This window comes from Cucurbita pepo, chromosome LG04, assembly GCF_002806865.2.
Source record: "Cucurbita pepo subsp. pepo cultivar mu-cu-16 chromosome LG04, ASM280686v2, whole genome shotgun sequence".
Taxonomy (NCBI): domain Eukaryota; kingdom Viridiplantae; phylum Streptophyta; class Magnoliopsida; order Cucurbitales; family Cucurbitaceae; genus Cucurbita; species Cucurbita pepo.
Genome location: NC_036641.1, coordinates 3,444,706 through 3,454,275, shown reverse-complemented (window position 1 = coordinate 3,454,275; position 9,570 = coordinate 3,444,706). Strand labels below are relative to the sequence as shown.

General features: G+C 33.8%; 1 protein-coding gene across 2 annotated transcripts; it reads left to right on the top strand.

Annotated features, from left to right (window-relative positions):
* The first annotated feature begins 3,130 nt into the window (after positions 1-3,130).
* On the top strand, positions 3,131-9,521 carry LOC111792771 (LAG1 longevity assurance homolog 2-like). Of its 2 annotated transcripts, XR_002814846.1 has the most exons (7): positions 3,131-3,509; positions 5,265-5,473; positions 5,829-5,984; positions 7,632-7,817; positions 7,911-8,089; positions 8,480-8,554; positions 9,303-9,521. XR_002814846.1 is itself a non-coding variant. In XM_023674353.1 (6 exons), exons 1-6 carry the CDS (start codon positions 3,393-3,395, stop codon positions 8,497-8,499), a joined length of 867 nt encoding a protein of 288 aa, XP_023530121.1. In that variant the 5' UTR covers positions 3,131-3,392; the 3' UTR covers positions 8,500-9,062. The 2 variants fall into 2 exon arrangements, 1 of the variants encoding a protein (XP_023530121.1); XM_023674353.1 differs by lacking the exon at positions 9,303-9,521 and having other exon boundaries at positions 8,480-9,062.
* Positions 9,522-9,570: the final 49 nt, after the last annotated feature.

The following is a 9,570-nucleotide window of genomic DNA, read 5'->3' as shown; positions in this document are numbered from 1 at the left end:
CCACAACACTATATCAAATTGAATCTTGTAAAATTATGTTGGGATTTCAAATGTATGTTTTTAAAATAAATAAATAAAAAAAAAACTTGCACAAAGTATTTGCCCTTGAGTAGGTAAAACCTTGTCTTAGGTCGAGTGTGTATTCATATTTAAAACCTACTAGCCCAAAGTTCATATGTGGTCCGTGACATGCACTTCGACCCAAGACTCCTAGCCACACCACTCTGGCATGTAGCATGCGTGCCAAGTGTTACATTCGAACTTGGACAACGATTGTTTGACATTCCAACTCGAGATATTTTAGAAAATGTGAGCAATGAAACAGAAAAACAGCGAACAAGCAACAACCACAACTAGTCACATCCCCTAGAGTATATTTTGGAGCATTTTAGCCCGGGCGGGTGTTAGTAATGGTAAAGACCCAACATGAAAGCAAACAAATGTTGTAAGCTAAAAGCGAACCAGCAACAACAACCACAACTAGTCACATCCCCTATAGTATATTTTGGAGCATTTTAGTTCGGGCGGGTGTAGACATGATTTTGGTGACCGGTCTCGTATTGACACAAAAATAATGGTAAAGACCCAACATGAAAGCAAGTAAAATGGGATTGGAGTGGGCATGCGGTCATGGACAACACGTCCTGGACAAGCATGGTTGAGACATTTGACATGCGACCATGACAAGCATGACCATGATATCTTCCCCCACTCAATTGGTTGATGTCTCTGTCAACCGACTCTTCATGAATTTAGCGTTGTACGATGAGGTTGACCTTAGGTTTCTCGACGTGCTTCGAACTGATCTCAGTATTGAGGATTCTCTTCCAATCTACTATGAACGGCTGAAAACCACTTCTCAGCTCGTTGACTTTTTGCGTCTTATTTGTCAGTGTCTCTCCTACTTTCTTGACTTGGAAATTTTTCTTCTTTGATTGAGGTCGTACCACCTCTCTTGGTGCTTGATGTCTTCTTGGTCGAATAGTAACACTTCAAATTACTGATGTAGATAACATGGCAAGTCCGCATCCATGGAAGCAATTGGATCTTATATGATGTGTTCCAAATCTTGTGGATGACTTTGACTCGACCATAGTATTCTCTCACCAATCTTTAGTTCTTGTTGCTTTAATCTCGGAGTTGATCTAACCTCAACTTAATCGACACTCTCTTTTCACTTTGAAATTTTTGTATGGACCCACCACGCGAGCATATAGCTTCCTCTTGGGTCTGCCCTTCAGCTAGTGCACACTCACGCTACTAGAGCCACGAAGGGAAAGGAACCCACATAATATTATGGCAAAACATAAATATCGTAATTCATGCATTTATACTCATCATAAAGGAGAAGTATCCCAATGCACGTGACATAAAAATGCATGATATCCTATAATATCAAATCATGACATATACTTAAGATGCAAGTCATACCTCAATTCTTTTCTATGGCGTAATATTCCTTTGAAACGTGCAAACATAATACTTGTCATATCTTCCATGATTAACTTACATGACTTTCGAATGTCTCAAAGACATAGGTTAAACGTATTACATAGTATACATGCATGGATATGGAAGTTCATGCATCATCCAACATCGATAACATTGTGGGTTACTTATTTTCCATCTTAGGTTCATTTCTTTGCATATTTTCTAACATAGCATAACTCGTTTTGTATCATATCTAACATGTATAGTGTCAGTCAAACAATCATAAAATTATGACACGTGCAAGGACAGACACGTCATTTGTACAACAATCAAGTCATCCAACCAATTCAATAGTAAAACTACTTATTTGGTTGACACGTACAAAGACAGACACACGTCATTTAGAAACTAAGTTAAAACTTTATGGACTAATTAAAAATGAATATTAAACTCGGAGGACTAAACATATCACTTTTCGAACCTCAATTATAAACAAAATTAACTCTCAACGATCGAAAGCGTTAGTTTTAAACATCCAAAAGTTGAAAGTTTAGAGACAACAATATATTTTACTAAAAAGAAATATAAAAATTATTGAAATTAATAATTAAGATATTTTCCATTAAAAAAAAAAAGTATCCATTAAATTTTGCCAAACCCTTCAATTTAGGGTATTAACATACATTTTAATATGTTAATAAATGATAATTTAATAACAGTGACCGAATTTTCTTATCTAAAAGACTTAATTACCCTCTAAATCTTAATTGGTTTCCATTAATACATCATTAAACTTAATCCAAAAGCCGCTGGCCGCAATCTTAGCGGCTTTAATTGGAGCCGAGCCGAGTATGGTTCTAATATTAAAAGTTTTTTTAAATATTTAAAAAATAACAGATACTTTTTTTAATAAATTAATAAAAATACGTTTCAGCTTTATATTTTATCTAAAAAAAAATTACTTTTAACTATTAAAAATAATACCTCAAACATAAAAAAATAAATAAATATATCTAAAAATATTTTTAAACTTAAAAAAAAAATTCAAAAAATAGTTAATATTTTGTTTAAAAAGTAACTTTAAATTTAAAAAATGAAAAATACCTCAATTTTTCATAGAATTCATTAATTTTTTTTTAACTTCAAAAACACTTTTAAAACTTTTTTAAAAAAAAATAAAAAATAGGTTTAAAAAATGTTCATGATAAAGTAAAATTAAAACATAGGTAGATAATCTAAGGTATTGATAGACAGTTTTTGTCCATATATTAATGATAAGAAGTCTTTTAATTTTTTTTTTATACAGGTAAATCGTGTTGATATCGCTTTTAAAATTCTATGGGTATTTTTAAAATATAGTACTGATTTTCATTGAAAACTAATAATATCAGTGAATTTTATAATTTTTTTAGTTTAAAAGTAATTTTTTTTTTACTAATCTAGTCTTTCAATAATACCTAAAAATAAGTACTCTTAACTTAAAAAAAATAAAAAAAAAACAATTATATTTTTAAATTTGATATTTTATTATCGAGAGGTTTCAAAAGTTTAATTAATATCTTCGGAAAAAAAATTAAATTTCAATAATACTTAAAAATAATAAACATTTTATTAATATTATTTAAATAATTTTTTTTAGATAAAATATAAAGGGAAAAAGTATTTTTATTAATTTAATAAAAAGAAAAAGAGAAAGGAGGAGGAGGAGATCTCAACCTCCACTTCCTGACTATTCTCTTCCAACTATTCCTCCTTCCCTCTCTGAATTTTCTCTGGCTTTTCACTCCCATTCCTCCTTCGCCCCTCTGCAAATTTTAGGGCAAACTTAGATCTCTGCCGAGGATTCTTCTTCTACGCTCTGCTACCTGATTTCGGTGCTCTGATTCTAGGTTGTTTCAGAATTGTTTTCGTTTCTTTCTTCCTCCTCGTTTTTCATGCTTCTCCTCTGAATTATACCTGCAATGGACTCGATATGGAGCCACACTGGCGCGCCAGACGCCTTGCATTTTGTCATCGCCGTCCAGTTCGCCTTCGGCTTTTACGCTGCGAGGTTCCTACTCGACAGATTCATTTTTCGTGTGAGTTTTCAAATTGCATTTGTTTTCTACTTTTCATTTACTCTTCTGTAGTGCAATTTTGTTTCTCACTTGCCTTTTGTTTTTGTCTGTGTGCGGGTGATTTATGTATGGATTCTGATAATTCGTTTTAAGAACGTCGTATATGTGCGTTTAGGTAGCAATTTAAATTTTCTTGTCTGTTATTCACCTAAATAATTGTTTCTAACTTTTTTGTGATGGCGGAAAATATGATAAATTGAAGATGAGATGGAAAACTTTTAATGTCTCTACTTGTTCTACTTGCATTTATTTTCTTCACATTAAGAACGCCCTACTCGATCTTTTCTCTCTCGGTTATGATTTTCTGGTGAATTTCAAATACTTTTTTTGTACTGAACTTAATAGGTGGTGTTTTCAACATCTACTTAGTTTGGTCGTCATATTATAGAGCACCTGGTGGCACTGCCCCGCTGACTTAACCAGACACGAAATGTTCATTATTAAATGATAGGTATCAGGATTTGTTGCAATTATTTTCAATGAAGACGTGTGGATGTTAACATCTTTATTAAGCAAGTAGTTCGGTTGGTCATCATGATGAAATGTCAGAAATTCTACCTTTGTCCTGGTAGCCAAATTTCAGATGGCATCCAATTCCAACATTAAAAATGGACGTAATAGAAAAAGATTTTTTAGTAGCTTTTATTTAGGGCAATGCAGAACAGGAATAGAGGCATTAAAAAAAAAAAGAAGCTAAAGGGAAACATTGAAGGGGTTAGGCTCCAAACCCCAAACCTCCTCCCACCAATGACAATTGTCCTCAAAGATCATTCAAATCCTTTTAAGCAACAACTTTAAAACTTCTGGAAAATTGCATGCCAGTGAAATTTTCCACAACAAGTGGAGTTGACTAGGATTTGCTGCCACGTCTCTATAGAACTACAATCTAGCCCAAGTATTGGCTGAAAAGGGCAACACCAGATAAATTATTCCAATGCTTTGTGGTCTACTTATAAAGAATACAACTATGTTAAAGAAAAAATGGTTGAGGGTTGATCTCTAGATTGTGTGGAAAGTGATGATTCTCCTACCTTCTAAGTGTTCTCGCTGTTCAACTTATGGAAAAAGATCATTGTATTTGACCAGGAAGATGTCTAACTCGTGAAGGCCAACTGATAAAGTGGCTGGAAAAAATTGCGGAGTAATCCCCAAGTTGGCGATTGTGATGGCAGCATATTGTCCTTGAGTGTCTCTTCTTCTTTTTGTGATTCAGGACAGTATACTGCCTCAACTTGGAGTGCTCAGCATAGGTTGTTTTGTAATTACTCCATTGACACCATCATTTTAGATTGGAAGGTCATTTGATAATCCTTCCTTTGGAAAAAGGGATGCCCTATCCCTTTGTCCCGTAGATTGTTTTGTTGCCTTTGGTCTTCTGTGTAAGAGGATTCACATTGTTATAGACGTAAAAATGCAATTGGAAAAACAAATGCACACTGTAGAGTTTCTCTTTGGAGCTCCTTTTCCAAAGCATTTTTTTCTCGGTTGTTCTAATAAAATGAAGTATCCAGACTCCGCTTAGAAAAATGTGGCTACGGTTTTTGTTGTCACTGCCAATTGGAGAAACTTTTTTTTTCTTTTTTGTAATCTTCAGAACTTTGTGGGCATCCTTATAACCCTTTTTCTACTTGGTTCTTTTGTGTTGTCGATAAGATTTCTCTGTTACTTATTAAGAAAGGGGAACTAATTATGTTATTCAACTTGTTCTATTTTTAGAGGTTTGCAATTTGGCTGTTGAGCAAAGGAGCTGCTCCACTGAAACTTGATGAGGCTACCCAGTCAAAGGTTGTAAAATGTTCGGAATCAATGTGGAAACTAGCATACTATGGCACTGTTGAAATATGCATTTTAAAAATTGCATATAATGAACCATGGTTTAGAGATTCAAATCAATACTTCAAAGGCTGGCCAAACCAGGAGTTGCAGTGAGTAGTTTACATGCTTTGTTGTTAATTTTGTTGATGAACTTCATCTTTGCGTCAAGGATCAGATCTAACTTGCTGTGTTGATAATATTGATAGAAATGCTTGAAGTGGATCGGTGTCCTCTTCTATCTAGATTACTCCTCAATAATTTTTTATGCTTTTTTTCCTTTTTTTTCATTTGTGCATTTGGGCTCTTTTCTCCATTCTTCTTCTTCCTTGGTACGGCAACTTTAATAGTAAGAAGTTGAAATTTATACTTCTAACTTCAGTGTATTAGTACTCTTTAGGTATACATTCAAATGGATTAAAAAAAATTTGTTTTGTATGAACTGATCCCTTTCATTTCTTTCTGCAGGCTTCCTCTAAAACTATTCTATATGTGCCAATGTGGGTTCTACTTATATAGCATTGCTGCTCTTCTTATATGGGAGACTCGGAGAAAGGACTTCTCTGTCATGATGTCTCATCATGTAATTACTGTTATCTTGATCGGATATTCATATATGACGAGGTATTCTTAAAGTTCCTTTATACAAGTTCAACATAGCTAGTAATATTTACTTATAACTAGAGATGTGTTGATTGCTGTTCTACTGATTGGGAAAGTCATGCCAGAGTCTGTTTCCTACTTGTGCTTTCATGGGCGTAGTTACTTATATTGCTGCTGGGCTTTTTTTTTTTTCCTTTTTCATTGGAGAAAGTTTTCCACCAGTCTTAAGACCTTGTAACTTTTGATACAGAATAGGTCAAAGATTCAAAGCTGTGATTGTTGAAGTCTATTAGAATTATTGCATTAGAACAAATGTTACTTTGTGCCCTATTCTCTCTCTCTCTCACTTTCTCAAATTAATTTTCGTACAACATGATACTGATCCGTTGATTTGAGTACTTCTAGAAGCACTGTATTTATTTTTCAATGGAATCATTTCAGATGATATATATATTTGGTTCAAATTAGTATTTCATTTCTACCGTTTATTTTGGCATTTATCATTCTAGTATCCATTGATAAGATGATGGAAACCTCTTGAATTGAAGTTGATTCTTTGAAAATCCTGCATTCTTATGATTGTCTTGTGATATGAATGCCCATTAGAAAAAAATTAGGGATATTATACTGGTATATTAGTAAATGGCAGAGAGTTAATTATGTTATTTGGTTATAAATAGAGAGAGTGGAACAGGGGGAAGTTGAGCAAAGATTCAGTGAGTTTGGTTTAGCGCTTGAGTGAGAATGCTCAAGAAAGGGAAGTTCAAAGTACCTCAGTTCTCGAATCCTTGGTTATCTTGTAGTTTTGTTATCTTTGCCTTGCAATATATTTTGAGTTCTACATCTTGCTTAGCTGATTATGTGTTGGGTTCGTATACGGTTATTAGGAGATTAAATTGTGTTGTTTAACCTAGTTTGGAGGACAACAGTCTTATTGTATATCATTTAATATAACATTAGAGCATGATATCAGAACATAGATATGTCTATCCGAGTCTAAATGTCTTGTTTTAATTTTTTTTTATTGGGATCTTACACAGTTTTTCATTTTGTCTTAAAAACTAGACAAAGTTAAAGCATTTCCATTCAAATTTTGATAAAAGGATGGTTGTTCCTTTTTCTGGATTTGATTGTAGACCTGATGATAATTAATAATGACCCATTTACGGGAATATAAATAACACGGTGCCATTTAGTATCATGAATGATTTAGGGAGTTGTTGAAGTATGGAAATTATTTGAAGTTTCCCTACTAGAGTTAGTTTTTCTTTTTATCTTTTTTCTTTTAAAAAAACCTTACTTGGATTGAAAGAAAGTCAAACAGAAGTCTTTAGATGTTTTTTGGGATAATGTACTCACCTTATAGCCTCAATTTGGGGCTCCGTGAGATCTTTAGGATGTAACCCTCTTTTTTATTTAATTATGTTGCACTGTAACCATGTGTGAAAGTTACTCACATATTTGCAACTTTATATTTGTTTATTTATGGGTCAAATTGTTGTTTTAAAGCCTCATCTGGACCTTCCTTTTTTTTTTCTTTTTTCTTTTTTTTNCACAAAAAATTGCTCGACTATTCTTTGTTTCTCAGCATTTCTTATGATGGAAGTCTAGACTGATTAAAATAATAGATGAAATTTTAAATCAGGATTTTTGTACTCAATTCTGCAGATTTTTCCAGATTGGATCGGTTATTCTTGCACTCCATGATGCAAGTGATGTCTTCATGGAAGCTGCCAAGGTTTTTAAATATTCTGAGAAAGAACTCGGAGCAAGTGTTTTCTTTGGATTTTTTGCCGTTACATGGCTCGTATTGCGGCTTATATTCTTCCCATTCTGGGTTATAAAATCAACAAGGTTTGTGCTCCTGGTGTTTGTTTTTATCTTTGAAGATTTGAGTGTGTATCCACATTCTTTTGCTCATCTGATTTTGTGATTGATACTTCTCAGCTATGATCTCTGTGAGTACTTGAAGCTATCAGATGCGAATTCCAGATTGATATACTATGTTTTCAACACGATGTTGTTGATGTTGCTTGTGTTCCACATATACTGGTGGTTGCTCATATGCTCCATGATCCATAGACAGCTGAAAAATAGGGGAAAAGTTGGAGAGGATATAAGATCTGGTGTGTAACTTTACTCATCCACACTAAAAGTTTCTCGTTGATCAAATAGGAAAAGGGGAGCCCTCCCACAAGTCCTGTCTGTTTTAGATTTATGTATGATAATTTCCTACAAGTCACTGGTACCTTTTGTGTTATGCATCTAATTTCATTTTTCATAAACGAAAAGAGTTTCATCTGCATGATTCATATTAGCCTAAAAAGAACTCATTAAAAACACCTTCAAACAGGCTCTCGAGCTTTAAGCAAATATCAATGAGTTTTAGATTCAGAAAAGTACATTGAATGTACAGGATAACTGCGTAGTTTCGATTTTCTGGTTTTCTTTATTCAAATGGGTAATGTCATGGTTGTAACTGATATTGAAATTTTTCTCTTGTATTTTCTTTACAGATTCGGAGGATGACGATTAGATGAACGATCTGTTGAAGAGTACTTTTTGCACTGATTAGTGATGGTAGCTGTGGGGTAATTACTTTTGTATTTCTCGTCTACATTGGTCCAACGGGTTAGAGAAGTTACTTTCATTTTATCACTTCGCCTCCATTTTTAGTGGGTAGGGATACAAATGTATGGCCATTGAGAGTATCACTTCTTTATATATTTGGTCTATAAATAGGAGATTGGTGCATCCTTTTTTTAAGGACCCTCATCTTCTGTGGGGATGGAGAGGAGGGTTGGCTGGGGGTTTACCAGAGTTGAGAGGCGAAGAAAAACATGAGATTCAAAAATGAAAACAGAAAGTCTGTTGCATTATGTAGCACTTTTTGCTCTTCTATTTCTTAGGAGATTGTTGAGGTTTTGCAATAAGCATCATCATATTAGGCCAGAATTTGTGTTGAATATATAATATTCTTCTGAACAGTGAAACAAAGTGCCTTCACAATGAACATCTTGTTTGTACTGCAAATGTGTTGGGACAATCTACAAAAGAGAAAACTGAATGAATGTATAACAATCTTGTTCGCCTACTACCCATTGAACCACTTGTTCTTCGAGCCAAACAATTACTATTACTCAATTTGGAGTTTCCTTGTTTGCATGTTTGAGCTGGAAGATTCTTAATTTTGTTGCGGTTATTTTAGGTCTTCCATGCCTCTCTATGTAGTGAAACATTGTTATTGACTTAGACACGTTTGTAGTTTTCTATTTTTATTTTGGAGAACCAAAAATGATGTCTATTATCTTACTATATGACTTCTCCTATCTCATGTAGGGCACACTTTCCTCTCGCCTCGGTCAGGTAATAAGGCAACTGTGCCTTATATCATGTCCTGGACTTTTGAGTTTACGGTGTTCACACCATATTTGAATGGAACATATATGCATATAAACATACAGTACAATTCTTGTTTGTTACTTGTAGTTTTCATTGTGAAAATATTTGTCCTTTTTTGTAGGTCCTTTTTAGTTTGACGGGTAAGATTTGAACCTTTGACTTTTTGGTCGAGAATATATGTCAATTCAATACCTTCAAAAACTAC

Coding starts and splice junctions, on each gene's coding strand:
- LOC111792771 (XM_023674353.1), top strand. CDS start 3,393: ATGGACTCGATATGGAGCCACACTGGCGCGCCAGACGCCTTGCATTTT. Junction 5,985..7,631: donor GGATATTCATATATGACGAG/GTATTCTTAAAG, acceptor TCAATTCTGCAG/ATTTTTCCAGATTGGATCGG. Junction 7,818..7,910: donor TGGGTTATAAAATCAACAAG/GTTTGTGCTCCT, acceptor GATACTTCTCAG/CTATGATCTCTGTGAGTACT.